Source organism: Pimephales promelas, chromosome 18 (assembly GCF_988280905.1).
Source record: "Pimephales promelas chromosome 18, fPimPro1.hap1.1, whole genome shotgun sequence".
Classification (NCBI taxonomy): domain Eukaryota; kingdom Metazoa; phylum Chordata; class Actinopteri; order Cypriniformes; family Leuciscidae; genus Pimephales; species Pimephales promelas.
Window position 1 is genome coordinate 530,916 of NC_142786.1, and position 21,562 is coordinate 552,477.

General features: G+C 39.6%; 1 protein-coding gene across 1 annotated transcript in view; it reads left to right on the plus strand.

The window, feature by feature from the left end:
• The window catches only part of akap9 (A-kinase anchoring protein 9), a 75,413-nt gene that overhangs the window by 38,709 nt on the left and 15,142 nt on the right, over positions 1 to 21,562 (plus strand). The window contains exons 18-32 of the mRNA XM_089122663.1: positions 3,684 to 3,846; positions 5,571 to 5,783; positions 7,261 to 7,299; positions 9,305 to 9,537; positions 9,973 to 10,092; positions 11,779 to 11,937; positions 12,948 to 13,049; positions 13,880 to 14,023; positions 16,695 to 16,781; positions 18,729 to 19,568; positions 20,395 to 20,514; positions 20,772 to 20,816; positions 20,957 to 21,145; positions 21,230 to 21,274; positions 21,359 to 21,535. Coding sequence (XP_088978789.1) covers positions 3,684 to 3,846; positions 5,571 to 5,783; positions 7,261 to 7,299; positions 9,305 to 9,537; positions 9,973 to 10,092; positions 11,779 to 11,937; positions 12,948 to 13,049; positions 13,880 to 14,023; positions 16,695 to 16,781; positions 18,729 to 19,568; positions 20,395 to 20,514; positions 20,772 to 20,816; positions 20,957 to 21,145; positions 21,230 to 21,274; positions 21,359 to 21,535 — 2,676 coding nt within the window. The remainder of the gene's footprint in view (positions 1 to 3,683; positions 3,847 to 5,570; positions 5,784 to 7,260; positions 7,300 to 9,304; positions 9,538 to 9,972; positions 10,093 to 11,778; positions 11,938 to 12,947; positions 13,050 to 13,879; positions 14,024 to 16,694; positions 16,782 to 18,728; positions 19,569 to 20,394; positions 20,515 to 20,771; positions 20,817 to 20,956; positions 21,146 to 21,229; positions 21,275 to 21,358; positions 21,536 to 21,562) is intronic.

The following is a 21,562-nucleotide window of genomic DNA, read 5'->3' on the forward strand; positions in this document are numbered from 1 at the left end:
AATTACTCCAACCAAACAAAATTTATACGTGTTTAAAGGTCTCGTTCTCAGTTATGAGGCCCAGGAATCTGGTCGGACAGGCTGGGGAGGGTGTGTGTGTGTGTGTGTGTGTGTGTGTTCACTCACCTGCAGATCGTGTGACTCCACCTTTACTGACGTCTCTCACACATGTTCACTAATCAGGAAGTGGGATCGAGAGAGAGAGAGAGAGAGAGAGAGAGGATCTCCCCCCGGAGCGCTGCTATTCTCTGTTCTCACTTGCTAATGAGGCCCTGCCTTTTCCCAGCGGATCGTTGCCACGGAAGCATGGAATTGTTAATGAGTTTCCAGCAGGAGTAACCGAGGGAAAGTGAACGAGAGTCCTGCTGTTTTACAACTCTCCTGTTTGGATCTCTCGGCTACAGGTTGCTCTGGGTGTTGAGATCACTGGGATTGTTTAGGATTTGGGGATTAGTCGCAGCTCTGTCACTGGGATTTTTGGGGGATTTGACCTGCCATGCGAAATCTGTCGTGTGTGTTTACCAACACGGAGACTCCTCCGTCACACACTCGCCCGTCGCTCGCCGATTAGCCTCAGACGTCTCTGCTTTAGGATCAGGCGCGATGGATTCCTATCGGACGTTTTGGGATTCCCACTTTGTGAAGGACAGCTGGCTGGACAGTCAGGATCAGGATATTTATGAGGTGGAGTCTCGTATCCCGCTCCCGAGACCCTTCCCGCTCTCTCACCTGCTCCACGAGAAGAACGCCGTGGTGGTGCACACACAGATCTCACACGTCAACCGGCGCGACAACGGCCACCTGCTCAAAGTCGTCTCCAAGATCTCGCTTCCCACTCCCCCGTATACAGTAAGTGTGTGTGTGTGTGTGAGGTCACCGGGAGATCGAGTTCGACCTTTGGGAAGGTTTTATAGGCGTTCAGTGTCTACATGGTTAGATAAGAGCTTTTGTACACGTTGACTTGCAGTGTAATGAGATTCCAGGGTGTGTTTCGGTGTGTATGAAGTGTTTTGTGTGTGTAACACGAGATCAGTCTCGCTGTCGTGTTTTTATAAAGTCCTTTTGTCGAAGCTTCTCGCTCTTCAACCACATCAAGCACTCTGAGGGGTATATAGGAAGATTGAGCATTGTGTGTGTGTGTGAGCGGCCTGGACACCAGTGGTCAAGCGCTCTCCCAGAAGCCTTCAGTAGACCCAAACACAGCGACACACTGATGTTCACTGTCAGACGAGGGATGCGTTCTGCTCGTGAAACACATATGTTGGCTGTATCATTTTAAAGATATTTTAAGTTAATTTCACACACTTCTACAATTATTGATATCTCTTTCAAGTCTTGCACTTGAATGGCCAAATCCCCCCAGAGGTCCACATGTCCGTGATGAGCATCCCGCAGACGTGCACTGTTCTCCTTCAGGGAGTGTATAGACCTTATGTAGCGGCCTCATATTCCTGCTCTCTGCTAGTACTGCTAATCAAACGAAACACACACATGTCACTCACAGATCTGGACCGGATATCTTCTGTAAATTTAACAAGGATAAATCTTTATTTACACAGCAAAATATACTTTATTCAGTTTCTGTCCCTGGAAACTAACGTGAAAGAGCACGGTTTATTTATGCGTATCTTTGCTCTATTGTATATATCTGTGCTTTTGCTTGTAGTTAGGTTATTTGTTCTTATTTTCTTTATTTTATGTAGTAAAGTGTAATTTATTCCTGTGATCTTTATCATCATTACTCCAGTCTTCAGTGTCACATGATCCTCCAGAAATCACTCTAATATGAGGATCTGATGATCAACAAGTTGAAAACATATTTCATATTTGTGTGTAAACTGTGGTACATTTAGTTTTTCAGGATTCTTTGATGAATCGAAAGTTAAAGAACTGCATTAATTTAAAACAGAATCTAAATGTCACTTTTGATCAGTCGAGTGTGTCTTTGCTGATTATAAGTATGAATATCTGACGCCTGACTCATGAACAGAAGTGTGTGTATCAGTTTTATTGTAAGGTCTATATTCTGAAAACGAGCTTCACATGTTCCATATTGCTAATTAACCATCATGCATCATCTTTTCCTTTCTGGTAATTCTAGAGATAATCACTCAGAGTGCTGTTTTGGGTAATTGCACACAGTACTGTAATAAACGCATCCCTGCTCCTCCAACGAGCTCAGAAGATCATAACGAGACTAACGAAGTGATGAATGCTCGTTACTGTAATCACTCCTGGAACTTTACAATCGCTGTTTCTAGGGTTGGGTAATAAATATCGATTTCTCGATATTAATCGATTCTCATTTTTACGAAGCGATATCGATTCTTAAATCTCAAGAATCGATTAGTCATCCTGTTTCATTTGAATGAATGGATCATTGTATCGCGGCTGCGCGCATCCAAACAAAATCGCAATAATCTTTGTCCTTTGTTACTATTGATATGAAACAAAGTCTCAATTGTCAAATTACGTCCATTTTCTTTAGAAATTCAGAAACATAAATAGAGTTTTGTCGCTGTGGCGTGAGATCGCTCTGGAGAAGCAGCAGCGCTGATCTCTCTTCCGGCTTAATAATACCAGTCACAGCGCCAAATAAACATGAATGAGCATCTGAAAGTGTGTTAAAGATCGAGTACAACTTATCCAAATCCGGATCATGTCACATTGATTCACTCAATCAGCGTTTCAACCGTGGAAAGACGTCGTCTTACTTATTTATCGTCATATTTACCTCAGAAAACCCACATAAACTCGTTAGTCAGCTAGAAAAATAACTCCAGAGACGAGCATTTTGCTAAATATATACACCATATTACATATGCATTATAATCTTAATGTTCTTCGATATTTAATGCATATTTGAATAAATCTGGCAAGTTTTTATGACAGCCACCATTTAAATGTTTATATTTCATATAATCTTCTTATTATAAAAATAAATAAAAGTGTAATTTAAGTGTTTGTAGAGCTACAAAACAGGTCATTATTACCTTCATAGGCTAATGACGTCTCCCATAGTTTACAGCGTTAGTTAAGAGATTTGATTTCCTTGAGAAAATTTGAACTGATATCCAAAATAATCAATATTGAATTGAATCGGAATCGAAACCGAATCGAATTGCAAGCTTGTGAATCAAAATCGAATCGAATTGTGAAATTTGTGTCAATACGCCTTATTCACAGCAGCGCCATCTTTGATTTTTAATGAGAATGAAAGCGAGGCTGTGAGGGATAGACTTGCATCTCTTCAATGGGCTGTACTGTTATTTAACGTGTTTTCGGATTGTTCTGCTCATGAAACACTGGAAAAATATCTTTCCAAGACATTTCAGTTGACAAAAAACTCCCGACAATGTAAGCTGAGGAAAATTGTAAGTAATCTAGGAGCTTTATTCAGCTTTTTACAGCGGATGCCATTGGAAACACGGTAAGTCTATCCCTCACAGCCTCACTTTCATACCTGTCATGGCGCTGCTCTGAATAAGGTCTATACAGTACAGTAGATGTACTATTACAGTACATGGCTCTCACGTCTGATTATTACAGGCATATTTGTTATTACATTTTATATCTCATATATTCATATTAAAAAATGTTTGTATTGCATTTAGACGCATTATTTAATCTGAAGCACTGGTTTGAGTGTGTTTGCCCATTCGTGATGTGTGTGTGTGTCTCAGCTGGAACACGCGCGGATCACGCAGACGGAGCTCATGAGGGAGAAGTTCAGGCATAACGAGGAGATGGAGGAGCTTCTGCGCCGACAAGAGGAGCTTCAGGAGCGAGTGTGTGAGGAGAACCGAGCGAGAGAACAACTGGCACTGGAGCTGCACCGGGCTGAAGGTGTGTGTGTGTGTGTGTGTGTGAGGAGAACCGAGCGAGAGAACAACTGGCACTGGAGCTGCACCGGGCTGAAGGTGTGTGTGTGTGTGTGTGTGTGAGGAGAACCGAGCGAGAGAACAACTGGCACTGGAGCTGCACCGGGCTGAAGGTGTGTGTCTGTGAGTGTGTGTGTGAGTGTCTGTGTGTGTGTATTTGAGGATGTGAAGAGGATCCGTGTGTGTTGGCAGAAGGTGAGTGTGTGAAAGAGGTGTGTGGTGTTTGTGTGTACACAGTGTGTATCATAACTCGTCATGTCCGTGTGAAGCTGTTCATCCAAACCCTGTCCAGGAACACCGATGTAAAACAAGGGTCCGTTTCCGCTCTTCTGGAGAACATCAGGACAGATGATTGATTGATCTGTGTCTCTGTGTCTCTGTGTGTGTGTGTGTGTGTGAGTGAGTCTGCGCGCCTGTGTGTGTGTGTCTGTTTGTCGGTGACAGCACTGGCTGGTACTTTATCAAACACACACACACACACACACCAGCAGCTGGACGTTCAGAGACGTCTCAAACAGACCATCATTACCAGTGTGTTGTCATGGTTACGCTCTTTTGTTTTACTCTGCTTTGTTGTAAACTGGCTCGTCGTAAAGGTTTGACGGAGCGGTGGAGTGTGTGCTGTTTACCACTCAATGTTGACCATAGTCATCTCACACAACACTGCGATCGCAGGTCACATGATCACGTGTGTGTGTGTGTTGGCCCTGGTGTCGGTGGTGTGTGTTTAGGTGCAGTGTGTGTGTGTGTGTGTGTGTGTGTTGGCCCTGGTGTCGGTGGTGTGTGTTTAGGTGCAGTGTGTTTTACTGAAATGACTCTTTAATAGTTTTAATGCTTGAAATTGTCGTGACCTCAGTCTTTAATAAACCGCTCCACACGAATGGGCCGATGTTTGTTGCCCTGCAGGGGCGTCTGTGATGTCATCATCTTTTACTTTTCTGGGTGTGTGTGTGTGTGATGATATTCTGCCTGTATGTCTGAACTGTGAGTGTGTGTGTGTGTGTGTTTGTGTATTGTTCAGCCTGCATGTCTGAACTGTGAGTGTGTGTGTGTGTATTGTATTGTATTGTATTGTATTGTTCAGCCTGTATGTGTGAACCAGCTGCTGATTCTGTATTCAGTCTAAATACAGCAGACTCTTTTCTTACGTGTGTGTGTGTGTGTGTGTGTGTGTGAAGCTCTTTTGTCAGTGGGATCGCTCACTGCGACCTCATTTCATTTGCAAATGACCTTAAAGAGTGTCAGATCTGTGTTGTTAAATATTCATGAGTTATTAGTGCATTCCTGTGTGTGTGTGTGTGTGTGTGTGTGTGTGTGTGTGTGTGTGTGTGTGTGTGTGTAAACTCTGTGAAACTAAAGCTCTTCTCCACCATGAGCTTCTCCAGTGGCTGTAAAACTAGCCGTAAATAAGTTTGTCTCGTCCTCCAGTTGTTGTTCTCCTCACACATGTTGTTTATCACTCTTAAAGACGTTGATGTGTGAGTGTTTGCTGAATTGAAAGAATGTTGATTAATATCTGTCCTGCAGTGAGACTCAGCGAGCTGGAACACATTCAGATCAGAGATGCATTGTTGTCAAATTCAGACCCTGTTAAACAAATAGAGCCTGACATGAGTGTGTGTGTGTGTGTCCAAACCACCCCAGACTGTAAATACTGTAACGGTGTAATGTTGTGTGTGTGTGTTTCAGGAGTGATTGACAGCTACAGCGGCGAGCGTGAGGTGCTGGAGCAGCAGGTGCGCGAGCGGGTCGATCTGCAGCTTCAGCTGGAGCAGGAGTTGTGTGTGACGAGCCTCAGGCTGAGGGAACTGGAGGAGGAGCGCCAGCAGATCCAGGACCAGCGCCAGCTCCTGTCCCGCCAGCAGGAGGCGCTGAGAGACGGCGCCGGGGCCCCAGAGCTGCGTACGTCACGCTCAACACACACTCACTGACGTTACATAGGTCACACTTTTGTATGTATATTTAAAACATGTTTTTGAAGCGCTGATCACTGTAGCCAATCACAGACATATCCGATAAGCTATTGAACACTTCGGCCAATCAGAGGTGTTTACGATTTTGCTCATAGCCTCACATTTTTTAGATTTCAGTATCAACTTGGTACCGAATTCAGTATTTTTGACAACACTAGTGTGATGAACACTGAAGCTGAAGGGGTTGATGGGTAATGAGAGTATGATTAACTATGGTTTATTTCTTTATAGGCTGTATCAGTATTCATTCTCAAGGCCTGTCCACACCGAACATGAATCTTCACCACGGCGAGACGCTACATTACGCAATGCTAGCAGCGATCTGAACAATTCACAAAACCAAACGAACAAATTAATAATATATATTTTGTGTGACTTTTTTTTAATATCGTCTTATTATATTCATTATTTTTGACAATTAAAGATTTTAATATTACTTTAATAATATTAATTTACAATTATAGTATTTATTAATATTTTTAAATAGCTTCATTTTAAATTTAGTTAATTTTACTGTCTGTAATTCTTTTAAATATTTCTCTTTTTCTTTAATTTATTTTTATTTCAGTTTTAGTAATATTCAACTTTTTTTTTAAATATTTTTTCTGTTGTCATTTTAACTTCTGTTAAAGTTTTAGTACTGGGTTTTTTTGAGTGTCTATATAGATTTTATTAATTTTAAGATCAGTTCTAGTTATTTTAGTACAAGTTAAACTAAACACAGTAAAAATGGAAAATGTTTCATTGGCAACTAGTTGAAATAAAATAAAAATAAAAGTTTTTTACATTTTAATATATTTATTATAATGTTTATTTAAGTTTTGGGTTCAGTTATAAAAACTCTTTATGAAAAATTCATAAAAATAACAATAATTCAGATTTTGTGTGTAGTTTAACCTGAAGTTTTTCATCTAATATTTATGACTTTATTTCAGCTTCATTTTAATGAACAAAAAAAATGTCGACACTTTATTAGATGTCATTGTTACACTATAATTATGATTTTAAGTACTGAGTAATACTAATTGCATGCACTTACTGTATAATTAAGATTAAGGTTTGGTTCATTTGCATGTAATTATGCATAATTTATAGTTTTACTCTATTAAAAAATGTGGTAACACTATTTTACAGTTTTAGCTTAATATAACAACCCTGCAGTCAAGCAGATTTCACCGCTAATGTTTTAAAACACGATTTTCTTTCGCTCTCGTCTCGAATGTGTCCGGTTTTGTGCGCTCAGGTGTTTACAGGTGCGTTCAGGCCTTCAGGTGTGTGTTTACAGGTGCATGAAGTGCCCCCACAGAAGACGCTTGTAACCGATGCTGTCACGTCTTCATGTTTCTACCCTCTTTCCTCCTGTATTTGCATGATGAATGTGTTGTTTTCACTCTCTCTTTCCTCAGGACTAGTTGAGGCTGCTCTTGACGCAGCACCTGAAGCAGGTGTGTGTGAGTGAGTGAGTGTGTGTGTTCACGAGCTGCATGGCCGGCACGTCTCTGATCGATACACCAGTAACTGGAGCTTTGCTTGCTTTGGGCTCCCGCTGATCGACTAACCGCTGCCTCCACGGCTGTAACATCACACACACACTGTCTGCTGAAACACTAGCATGGTTTAACTAGCGCTAACAGGTGTATCTGGTGTGTCTCCTGATTGAACAGCCGTCTCCACATGTGCAACAACTACAGTCGATTTCACTACAGGATTGTGATGGAATACTGTAGTTCACTGGAAACTTTTTTATAAAACAATAATATAATACTAATTATATATATAATGAAGGCTGCGTTTATTTGATTAAAAATACAAAAACCCCAGTAAAAACAGTGAAATATTATTCTAATGTAAATCATCTGTTTTCTATGTGAATATCCAGTAAAGTGTAATTTATTCCTGAATTTATCATCATTACTCCAGTCTTCAGTGTCACATGATCCTCCAGAAATCACTCTAATATGAGGATCTGATAATCAACACACAGTTATGATTATTATCAGTGTTGGAAAAATTGACCGTAAAGTCATTTATAATGCAACAAAAGATTGTACACAACGCTCCACTTGCTCATCAGATCCTCATATTAGAGTGATTTCTGGAGGATCATGGGAGTCTGTGCTGGACTGATGGCTGTTCAATAAGGGACACGTTTCCTTTTCCCTTTCCTTTCTGTTTTGCACTTGCACTTTTCTCCCGTCCTCCTGCCCTGTGGGGTCGCTCGTGGTTGCTGACCGGATCATGTGATCCCGGATCGTACGGGAACGGTTGTGGGAAACGGTGTCTCGTGTCCATGTGCAGAAGTGGAGAACCTCAGAGAACATTCACTAATGGAACATGACGTCTTCATATTTCATGACAAAATCAAAAGAACAAAATATGAAACTTATAATAAAATAATTAATTATTTTAGTTAGTTGCTGATTTTCTTCTAATATTTAATTTTTCATATATTTAGATTTAGTCAGCAATAGCAACACTGCAATTAAGCATATTTTCCCTAAAAACAATTGTTTAATTAAAAATCTATTTTCTTCGGTTTTTTATTATTATTTTCACACCAATTAAGCAGTATTATTCAAGTATTAATTTTATTTCATAATATTTATTTATATTTTTAAGTAGCTTTTTTCTGTTTCAATATTAGTTTTTATAGTATTTATGTGCTTTTGTCATTTTTTTCTTTGTTATTTTGCCTTTTTTTAATCTATATATCCCATTTTTTTTCTTAGTTTTACTCATTTTAGCACTTTAACTTAATTATTTTAGTTAGTTGCTGAGTTTTTTTAAAGTAAGATTTTCTTCTAATATTTAATTTTTCATATTTTTAGTTTTAGTCAGCAATCGCAACACTGCAATTAAGCATATTTTCCCTAAAAAAAATTGTTTAATTAAATCTATTTTCTTCTGTTTTTTTTTATTAGTTTCATGCCAATTAAGCAGTATTATTCAAGTATTAATTTTATACTATCATAATATTTATTTATATTTTTAAGTAGCTTTTTTCTGTTTCAATATTAGTTTGTTATAGTAATTATGTGCTTGTGTCATTTTTATTATTATGTTTTTTTTAATTTATCCTTCAGTTTTAGTAAATAGTAAAAAGTATTACTTCAGCTTAAACTTGTTTATTTCAGTAAGTTGAAAAGGCACAGAACATTTTTTTTTTTACAATTATTTTCTTCTAATATTTAATTAGTTTGTTTCTTTTGATTTTGTGGTTAAATATGATCTGAACATGACGAGTTTTATGTGATTTACAGTTTATTTCATAAAAAAAGTCCATCAAAACTATTGCTCAGTTTATAAACTCTTTAATGAAGAACTCTGGCCTTAGAGACGTAGAAGACCGTGAATGACTCTCTGAAGCGGCTCCATTATTGCCATGGGGCGACCGCTCTCCTCACGTGTGTGTGTGTGTGTGTGTCCTCACGTGTGTGTGTGTGTCCTCAGACCTGCTGGAGGAGACGGAGAAGCTGATGCTGGAGAAGGTGGAGGTGCAGCGGCAGGCGCAGAAGGAGAGTGTGGAGTTGCACCAGCAGGTGAAGCACCTGGAGGCGGAGCTTGAGGATCAGGTGATGCGTCTGCAGGAGCTCCAGGACACGAGCCGATCCGAGCGAGACGACCTGCGGCAGCAGATCCAGGCCTTGGAGAAACAGCTGGAGAACAACCGCAGGTTCATGGACGTGAGTCTCCTCATCATGCCTCTTTCACGTTCATTAAACGTTTGAATCAACACTGAGTGAGTTTGACTGCAGTTCCTCCACTGGCCACTAGAAGAGACTCACTCCCATAGACCGCCATGTTAAAATGCACAACTTTAAAGCAGAAAAACATGATTACAGTCTGGTGCATAAAGTGGTTTTGGTCTATAAAGCAAATTTTCTGCCCTTCATGACGACTGAGAGGGGATGATTCGTGCATAATTAAGGGTGTGGCCACTTGAGTGACACGTGGATTGCCACTGATGTCACTACTAGCGTCACGTCACCTCAGCTAAGCTTTGTTTTTTAAATGACGTCACACCATTTCGCTCTTGGATTTCATCAGGACCTTAATCAGGAGTGTTGCATCATGCGAATGGCTCAAGTGTGACGTGTTTGTGCTCTTGTGATTATCAGGAACAGGCCGCGGACAGGGAACACGAGCGCGACGTCTTTCAGCAGGAGATTCACAGCCTGGAGCAGCAGCTGAAGAACCCGCCCAAAACAGGAACCGGAAGCGACCGCAGGGACCGAGAGGTACGACACCCGATCGCTGGCCCTGAGGCCTCACGCCTTTAGTCCTCAGACACTGAGCTCGTGTGCTCTCTGCTGGACTGATGTCATCTCAAACACACACAACACCTCACAAAACAGCAGATAAACCCCAAATACCAGCAGGAATACAGAGCAGTCGTAATAAATAGTTTATATTCATAAAATGGCATTCATAACCAATTGTTTTTCCAGAATATGACCTATTTCTGTGCTAATGTGTCCTAAAATATTGTGTCCAGAAATTTGTATTTTTGAACTTCTGCTTCCAAGTCAATGAGTTTTTCAATGTCCAAATACAGTTGTAATCGAAATTGTTCCTCCCCCATTGCAAATCAGGTTTATTGGCAAACGTTACAGACTTTCAGCGGTTTGCGATGAACAAATCAAACAACAGAAATATAAAGTTCAACACAACAAATGTATATATACTCTTTTAGATTTTCTACTCTGTGTTACTTGCTGCCTGTTTGTAATTCATTGTGAAATTTACTAGCATTTTTTAGAAAGCTGTTTCAAAGCAAGCAATTTCTTTTTTCATGATACTCCGTTACGATGGAAAAACAATCAATTATTGAAATTATAAACAACAAATGACTTCTGCAGTATCAAAAGTATTCAACCCCTTCATGGTAAGGATCTTTAGTACTCAGATTTTCAATGAGGTTCAAGTCAGGTGACAGTGGCTTTCTTTGTGACGCTCAGCAAACCTCGCCAGTTCAGACATTTCATGTGTTCCAGCTCAAGCGCACCTGGTGCAGCTCATGAAGCCCTTGATTAGTGAGACGACACAGATCTGTGCTGTTGTGAGGGATTCAAATCAGGGGGTTGAATCATTTTCAGACGGCAGACGTCATTAAAAGTTGCATTTCCAATAATTGAAATAAGTATTGTGTTGAGCTATTTCAATTACTTTTTTCAAAAAATATACGGCCATTCACTGCCATTATAAAGCTTGGAAGAGCCAGCCCAGACAACAAACATGACATCGAAACAACGTTGATCTGGCATTGTTTTGCTCATCGAATTAACGTTCAACCAACCTCAGACGCGGCATTCTTCAAAGCTAAATGAATATCGACGCAATTGGTTTGCTTTCACAACGTTGAAACAACGTTGATTTCAAGTTGATTTTCCGTTAGTTTTGAAAGAATGACGCGTCTGACGTTGGTTCAACGTTAATTCGATGAGCAAAATAATGTCAGATCAACGTTGTTTCGATGTCATATTTCCACGTTGATTCAATGTCAGTTTGCTATCTGGGAGGACATTTCAGATTGTGTTAGTATGAAAGAATGGCGAGTAAATCATGGGCTAATTTTTTGGGTGAACTATCCCTTTAAGTGATTTGCAGTCAGTTGCCAGGCAGCGACACACACTCTCATCTGACGTCATCTCCTCTCTCTCCTCATCTCTCTCTCCCTCTCTCTCTCTCTCTCCTCATCTCTCTCTCCTCATCTCTCTCTCCCTCTCTCTCTCTCCCTCTCTCTCTCTCCTCTCTCTCTCCTCATCTCTCTCTCCTCATCTCTCTCTCCCTCTCTCTCTCCCTCTCTCTCTCTCCTCATCTCTCTCTCCTCATCTCTCTCTCCCTCTCTCTCTCTCTCTCTCTCTCTCCTCATCTCTCTCTCCTCATCTCTCTCTCCCTCTCTCTCTCTCTCTCCTCTCTCTCAGGTGCAGGAGTTGTCCCGTGCGCTGCAGGATAAGTCTGACTGCTGCAGTGAGCTGCTGTTGAGCGCCGAGCAGCTGCAGAGAGATGTGTGTGAGAGAGACGAGGAGATCGAGACGCTCGGCGCGCGCGTGAGAGAGCTGGAACACACACTCATGCACAGGGTCAGTGTGTGTTTCTCCTCCGGTTCTGCTGTTAGACGCCAGTCTTACTCCACTGGGACGCTGTGTGTGTGTGTGTGTGAGGAGAGCGTGACGAAAGGGAGTGTCTGAACGCTGTGTGTGAGGAGAGCGTGATGAATGTGTGTGTCCTTGCTGTGGTGTGTGTGTGAATGCAGTGGTTTAGCGTCATGTCTCTGCTTTAATGATCATGTTCTGTCTCTGCGCGTGTGTGTGTGTTGTTGGGCTTGAATGTCAGCGTGATCAGACGACCTGTGTGTGTGTGTGTGTGTGTGTGTGTCTAATATAATTGTGAAGGGATGGGAGTGAGGTTATCTAGATGTTATTGTTATATTCTTCAATATTTTTTACGTGTTTCTGACCGTCTGATTACTGTAACGTGCCAAAGCACCGCACACACACTATACACGCTAAAGCCACCATCTGGGACGTGTGCTGTTTTTCACTTCGCTATTTATGTGACCTTGAGTTCTAAAAAGGAAATAAATAAATAAATATTAACTTTGTGATTTTGAATATTGATTTTTTTTTTTTAGTACTAATTTTTAATGAATAAATAATTTTGATTATTTTTGATTATTATTTGCTATTCAACATTATTATTATTATTAGATAATTCAATAATAATATTTACACATTTATATAGATGTATTTTTGGAATATTGATATTATCGTGATTTTTATTATTTTACTGCTAATTGATATTATTATTATTTTGTCATTCTTTTTTATTTTTATTTATTTCATTAATGTTATTATTGTTTTAAATATAAATAATTGTTGTTATTTTTTGTTGTGTTTATTCTATTATTAAATAAATAAATAAATATGTTCTTATACTAAGTTTTATTTTATTTTTTTATCATTATTATTATTATGTCTACTAGTAATCTGCAAAAGTACATCTTTTCAAAATAGTACATGGTTCACCTGGACGACTAATTAGTCTGTATACTTACACATCGGAACGTGTGTGTGTGTGTGTGTGTGTGCAGGTGGAGGAGGCTCAGCATGTGTCCATGGCGGGCCGAGGAGACGTCACACTGGAGGCTCAGCTCCAGACCGAGAGAGAGGCTCTGGACAGGAAGGAGAAAGAGGTACTTCCTGTCACATGACCCTCTCACTGACAGAACACCCTCACCTCGTGTGTATCGAGACGCAATTTGTAGTGTGTAGCGCTCCTCACGTTCATTCTCCGCCGGGAATAACATCTCAATACATGATAAAGTTATTAAAATACATTTTTAATCAGTTTTTGTTCTAGAAAGCGTCACTAATGTCGTCAAGTCAGCTTCATTTCTACAGCACTTTATACAAAACACTTCCTTTGAAATTATATTTATAGAATCCGCATCTTTATCCCGTAAACGGAAACGCCCTGTATTAACTCGTGTCAGGCTGGTGGTTCATGTCACCCAACTAACCTCCGCTATCATTTTAATAATTGATTGTTTTCTCCATGGTGACAGTGAGTGTCATGAACAAATTATGATAAAACATCTTAATTGAAAAAATATCATCAAATATTTTCAAAATTTTGCTTGTGAATTTTGCATTAATTTGCATTGAATTAGACATTTTAAAAATCTGTAACTAGCTCACTTCAGTGTATACTTTTGTTAAAGTCATCATAAAAGGAAGTTGTGCTCGTCTTTTGTGTCGTATATCGGAGTAAAACTGCTTCTGGAGCAAGAACAGATATAGGGCGGGGCTTGATTTTGATTGGATGGTTGTGGTTTGCTATTGGCTGAACTTGTGTGAGTGACAGGTTAAAGCCCCGCCCACATCATAAGAGATGAAAAGAGATGCTTGATCCTCATGATTATTGATATTAAATGATTATTAACACAATAATGATGCGCAGCGATCATTTGTAATGAACACATAAGAATCGTGTGTGTGTGTGTGTGTGTGTGTGTGTGTGCAGATAGTGAACCTGGAGGAGCAGCTGGAGCAGTTTCGTGAGGAGCTGGAGAATAAGAGCGAGGAGGTCAATCAGCTCAACATGCAGCTGGAGATCCAGAGGAAGGAGATCAGCAGCCACCAGCTGAACCAGACCCGCCTCACACAGGTCAGACACACACACACACACACACACACCAGGCTGGTTTAACCCTATAAAGACCATTAAATGAAGTCTCTCAGTCCTCCTATGTAACGATACAAACTAGGGCTGTGCCATATCATACCGTCCACGATAATACCGGTATAAAATTTTACATGATAAAAAATTGTCATATCGCGATATTGATGATATGATGACGTATGGCGTATTTACGTTACTTAGCGCGCGCACAACAACACAGCAGCATGTCAGCCTCCGGATCAGATCAAGATTTAGTTCCTAAAAAGGGAGCTACTTCAATAGTATGGAAGTTGTTTGAGTACAAGAGGTCAGATCTCCAACAACACAATTTATTTTTTTTTGTCAAATATGCATGAAAACTCGTTTCACCACTTCCCTACTAGCGTACATTTTGCATTCGCCTAATCTTCCTTCAGAGTTTCCGCAGTTCGGGTACAACAGTCAACACGATTAAACTCTTTCTAAGATGATTCAATGTTACTATTATTATATTTAATCTGTAAATAAAAGGTCTATGGTTTCGCATAAAACAACTTTATCTTGCTGGACTTTATTGCTGTAATTAAATCATCATGTTACTTTCTACCGGCCGGGTGTCTGTCAGAGTCAGAGCACTATTGTTCATCACGCCCACAGTAACTGAAATGTAAAACTGTTAAAAGAAAGGACTCAATAAACGATTGCATAGCTAGATACTGTATATTATACACGATGCTACGCATCAGTATTTTATCCTTTGTGCTTTGAACTGTTAGTGTTCAGTGCGGAGTACTCGACGCGCTGCGCGTGCGCGCTGTGACTCCGTGTTGCTTCAAGCGCATCATTCAGCGCTCGGGATGCGCATAAGCGCTGTGCGATGTATTGGAGCCTTTCACATCATAATACTTTTGCGCAATGAAAGATTATTAATAGCCTTTGTTCTGTCCTATCGATCATATGTTGCTGCCTCATTAAACAGCTGTGCTATACATTTTAAACATGTCTCAATTTTATAGTAGACTAGGATATAATAATTAATCCTTTTGATTTTTGTTACCTTGTTTTTTCATGAATGTACAATGCAAAGAGCAATGTGTAAAGTTTTACCAGATTTAGTGTTACAATTGTCTCTTATTTATTCCACACTAAATGTTTTTTCCCTAAGATTTTTAGATTTTATGCAATTATTGTATAAATTAGGTATTGTATACCTCATTTGATGCTAATCCAAAAAAGATGCAAGGCAACTGTTACATTTTGAAGGTTTGTTTGGATTGCCGCTGTCTGTTTAAATTTTTTGTACTTCAAAGTTTAGGTAAATTTTATTAGGTGACAATATTGTTCAGGCTTCTGAAGTTATTGTTAATATTGTTAATGTATTACTGTAGTTATTGTTAAAATAAAATGATAAGGAGTTATGTTATACTTTTTTTTGCACTAATGCTGCTGCCAGCCAGCTGCAATCACCAATAAAACATTGTTTCATATATATTTTTTCTATATCGTGATAAATATCATTATCGCAAATATTCTTGAAATATCGTGATATAATTTTTAGGCTATATCGCCCACCCCTAATACAAACGTCCTTCAGCTCGAGCTCCACGAGTCTTCCTGTCAGATCTGAGCTGATTTTATCATGGAAACGCAAGAATGACTTTGATATTGTTAGTAATATTTCAGCTGGACTGAAGCAGCTTCACGTGATTATCATCATCATTAGTAAAATCACGAGTATCAAATACGAACATCAGGTTTATTTGTTCACCTGTCAGTCATTGCATTATATGCTTTAAAACTACCGATCATAAAACTGAGCATTTAAACATCATCTTACAAAGACATTATTGGCTGATATTAATTTTTATATGCATTTAATGAAATGATCTGCTGTTTAGCTATAAAGATCTCATTGATTTACAGTACAATTATCAGAATTTCATATAAATATCAGCATCTGCAGAATTAAACATCTGCATCTAATGTTACTCTTGTGATATAAGATTTCAGACAGAAACAGAATATCCAAGCAAACGAAATATGGGAAATTAAATTGATTGGACAGTGAAAAGTGTGTGTATGTGATCTCATATATTGGGATGAAAAATAAGAGTTTATTATAAAGACAAAAAGTGTTCCTTTTAGGGCTGTCAAATGATTAATCGTGATTAATTGCATCCAAAATAAAAGTTTGTGTTTACATAATATATGTGGGTGCACTGTGTATAATTATTTTGTATATATATAATATAAATACACTCACATGCATGTATATTTAAAAAAAAAAAATTATTTATATATAAAATATTTATATTTATATATAATATAAATTATATATAAATATATATGCATGAAAATATTTCTTAAATGTATACATGCATGTGTGTATTTATATATATATATATATAAAATAATTATACACCGTGCACCCACATACATTATGTAAACACAAACTTTTATTTAGGATGCGATTTATCGTTTGACAGCCCTAGTTCCTGTATAATGGAGTGAACTGATGAATCATTCGAAACAAGACGCGGGAACCCCAATTAAGATCGTTAATGGAGTGAACTTTGATACTAATTTGGGAGTCAAACAGGAGATGTGACATCATCGCGACCTGTCGTCCGCTAGTGTCCTAAATTCAGAGTCATGTGACGATGTTTACCTCTTGAAGGTCTTGGAGGAGAAGGACAGGCAGATTATCGCCCTTAACGAGCAGGTCGTTAAGCATCAGCACGCGGACACACAGCCTGAGGAAGAGGTAAAGTCGCGTGTGTGTCCTGCACATATGCATATAGCAGTACTCGTCAAACCCGCGTGTGTGTGTATGTGTGTGTGTTTGCCTCTCGGTTTGGTGCCGCCTCTGTGTTTTGCCATCTTGTGTTGCATAAACGCACTTTACTTTGCATCTTATTAAGAGTCACACAAATGGCGAAACACATCTGCTCGTGTTTAAAGAGTGCAAACGTTTCATTGCAGTGTTACTGTATGATTAAACCATGATTGCATTCTTTAAACTGTGTGTAATGTGCTCTCATTCACATTGACCTGAATGAAATCATCGATTCTTTTGTTGTTGTTGTTGATGTGTTGCTGTGGTTTGGGTTTTTCTTCTGTTCTGCAGTGTGTTTGATATTAATTCCTCACACCTCCTTCAGATTGTTCACCCAAAAAGGAAAACCCATATTTTGTCTGTGGATCATAACATGAGATGTTTAGCAGAATGTTCACGCTGCTCTTTTCCGTACAGTGGAAGTGAATGGGGTCCAACACTGTCAAGCTCGAACCTCCTGTCGGAATGACATGAAAGTACCATAAAATTATTATAAAAATAGTCCATGTGCCTCATGTTGCTTTATATAGTCACATGATAGCTTTGTCTCAGATCTCCGGGTCACTGTATGGAAAAGAGCAGCCTGTTTATTCTCTAATATATCTCCAAATTCTTCAATCTCTCAGTCTTTTGTGGCGTGGGAAGGACACACACACCCAGTCAGACAGGTCAGGTGACCTGCTTAACCATGTGACGCATTAATGTCACTATTTTAAAGGAATATATCTTCAAAAATGAACATTTTGTCATCATTTACTCACCCTTGTGTTGTGCCAACCCTGTATTTAATTTTGTCGTCCATGAAACACTGAGTTTTCAGACAGTATGTCATCATGTGATTTAAGTGGGATGTGATTTATACTGTCATCATAATTATTCATACGACGACTCCTGAAGTCATGTGATCGATTAACCAGTTATTGGATATGAGGTTTTATGATGGTTCGTTTAATTAGTGGTGCACTGAAGTTTTATTATATATTTTTTTATTTGAATAATAAACATCGTTTGTGCAGCACTTCTCCTAAAAAAATTAAGGAATTGTTAAATTTACATTTAGAAAATATTACATTTTTTGTTTTTGTGGCAAGCAAAGTTAAAACCGGAAACACAAAGTTAAGAAAAAATTAAGAAAAATAAAACTTTTTTTTTTTTATTAAGAAAAAATAAAACATTTCATAGGAACATGTTTTATTAAAAATTATTAAATTGTAAATATTATTAATTACATATTTGATTATTAAAATGTAATCAAACCATTAAAATTTAATCAAAAAAAAATAAATTAAAATTAAATTACAATATAATATAAAATAAAAAAATACAATTTTGGGGAAACATTCTAAAAAATAAGGATTTCATATGGCCCCATAAAGTTAATTTAATTGTTTTTTTGTTTGTTTGTTTTTTACTTTTAATGAATTGCATGTTTTAATTAGACATGCTTTAACATTTAATTTTACCATTAAAATAGACTAATAAAACATAAAAAGTAATAAAATGAAATAGAGAGCAATTGAAATGGAGATAAAATAAAACTGAATTTGTGAAAGCTTTTATAGTAGTGAATTTTTCGCTAAAAAATATAACAGTTTTAATTTATTGGTAAAACTTTACGGTATGATTCCATTTGTTAAGATCTACAATAGTTAACATGAACTAACAAACCTCACTAAACTTTAATTTCACTTCCTGAGATTTGGTAAAAAAAAATAAATAATAATAATTTCGATGCATCACTACATTGTAATGTTGCTTTTTGGTTTTCCTTTCGGATCATGGCAGTAGGAATATCTGATTTAGAAAATAATGCTTGGTTTGAGACGTTGAGATGAACCCTGAGCCGAGTTGGTGTGTGTGTGTGTGTGTGTGCAGGCGTTGGAGCAGAAAGAGGAGGTTCTCCTTGATCTGGAGGCGCAGGTGGAGCGTTTGCGTAGCGAACAGGAGCGACTGAAGAGGAGCCGCGAGGAGGAGGTGGAGCAGCTCAACGCCGTCATCGAGAAGCTCCAGCAGGAGCTGTCGCACATCGAGCGCAAGGACGAGCCCAGCGACGAGAGCCACGAGATGAAGCAGAAGATGGATGAAGTCGCGACCGAGCTCGACACGCTGAAGTCCGAACACGGCTCGCTCCGTAGCCAATACGAGCGGCTGCGCGAGGAGACGCTAGTGGAGCTGGAGGCGGCGCTGAGGGAGAAGACGGCGGCGTTCGTGGTGGTGCAGGCGCAGGTGCAGGCGCTGGAGGAGAGCGCCGGGGCGCGGCTGAGCGCTTTGAGCCGGCGGGTGGAGGAGCTGGAGGCGGCACTGGAGGAGAAGGACTCGGAGCTGCGCGCCTGCATGCTAAACGTGGAGCTAGCGCAAACGGAAGCCGGCACTCACCGCGTCAAAGTCGCCGAGCTAGAAGACAAACTCAGGGAGAAAGTGGCCGCCGTTCTGGTCAGTCAAGCTCAACTCGGAGCCGTACAGACGCAAACCAAAGATCTGAGAGGCGTAGCGGCGACACGCGGGCCGCTCCTGCTGACGGAGAGGCTGAAGGAGCTGGAGGACGGGCTGAGCCTCATGCAGAAGGACCAGGAGCTGCAGGAACAGATGCTGAGCAGCTCCGAGGACGAGGTGATGGAGTACGAGAGCAGGTTAGCCGTGATGATGGACATCCTCAACCAGATGAGAACCAAACCCTCCTATCACGGGTCACAACCAAACCGACCAACCGCTGAGGTGCGTCACTCATCATCAGTTTATTGGCTAATGGAGATAAACATGAGCAGAACTCAGTGTTTGATGTTTGACTGGTTTTGTCCGTCCTTCTGTTGGACTCGCACACATGAATTATGTTGAATATCTGATAAATTATCTGTTAAATTTAAGTACACAATTAGATAATACCAATTTATAATTATATTTCATATTTATATAAAATATATTTTTAAATAATGATATTTAAGTGTAAATTTTTAATATTTATTTCTTACGTTTTTGTTTATATCATCTTAATTTCAAATGTTAAACTGTAGTGCTTTTATTTGAAAAAAAAAATATATATATATATATATATATATGAAGAGTTCAGATGCAAAAGCCTCTAAATGCCATTTGAAATTTTCTTCTTTAATGATGATTTTTGTCAAACTTGTATATTTAAGTTCAGTAATTTCATTTAAATAACAATTAATAGGTAATTATCATTGCCATTTAAGTGAAATTACTGAACTTAAATATATAAGCTTGACAAAAATCATCATTAAAGAAGAAAATTTCAAATGGCACTTAGAGGCTTTTGCATCTGAACTCTTCATATATTTTGTTGACCAAAAGTAATTTTCATTAGAAGATTGAGATGTTTGGCGCATGTTTCGTTCTCAAATGCACATTATAAGCACCTCAAACTAAAAAAACAACAACCGAGAATGGTTTAAATGAACAGTGCTGCTCTGAGACATGCAGCACAAATATTTACTGAATTAAATCACGATTAGTGCACATGTGCAGCTCTACTAATAACAGCAGTGTTTGCCGTCACCTCATGAGAGTCTGTCACACACAGGAGTCGGACGAGGACAGTCGGCCGCCGTCAGAGCTGCTGCAGGAGGTCAAAGGTCAATCCACTAAAGAGGAGCTGACCTTTTACAGGGAACTGAGCCACAAGCTTCAGGAGGAGATGGAGGTACAAACGCCGATCCAAATTCTCCTACTGTATTTATCTCACGATAATAGGCCTCGTTTTCTAAAAGATAGATCAAAATTAAAAAATGAACAAATATCTGCCAATGGGGTCAGAAAAATAATCCTCATTCACACGGAGAGCAAGATTATTGTTCTGTTTAAAAAGGGATAGTTAGCTCATGATTTACTCTCCCTCAAGTCATCCTAGATGTATTTGAACACTGTTGTTTGGTGCTAACTGTGCTGTTTCTTCATCAGATGAAGGAGAGCACGATCACGCAGCTCCAGACGGCTCTCAGCCAGGTAGAGTCAAACACACTCGATTTAGTTTAATTTAATTTATATTTTTCTCTGGTTTCTCACAGTGAGTACAGCTGCAGCAAACCAACGCCACGTTACATCGGCTCAGCGCTAAACCTTCACCTCTTGTGTTTCACCTGCAGGTCCAAGCGGGCTCGCGTGACGAAGACGACGCCAAGACGGCGAAACTTCTCCAGGAGCTGCAGGAGGTCAGAGGTCAAGCGTCCGCCACACAACAGGAGCTGCAGGAGGTCAGAGGTCAAGCGTCCGCCACACAACAGGAGCTGCACAGCTTCAGGGATCAGAGCGTCCGGCTGCAGGAGCTGCTCCAGGTATGAGCGGTTTCCCTGTTTTCAGACGGGTCTCGGCTCGTTCCTGAACTTGTGGCTCATTATTCCTGTTCTTTCTCTGTGCAGGAGAGAGAAATGAGCATCGCTCTGCTGAAGGATCAGCTCCACAGGGTGAGACTCGCTCGCTCCGCGCACGGCCTGATGGGATGTCACCGAGGCTCTTTGGCCTTTAACCTTTGATTGGTTTCTCCGCAGGCCTCACGAGAGGGAGATCGGTCCACAGAGGAGCTGCTACAGGAGCTGGAGGAGGTCAAAGGTCAAGCGGCGGACACACTACAGGAGCTGCAGGAGGTCAAAGGTCAAGCGGCCGCCGCTGAAGAGCAGCTGAGCGGCTTCAGGGAACGCAGTCTGAAACTGCAGGAAGAGATCGAGGTACTCGAATGGAAAAATATTGTAAAT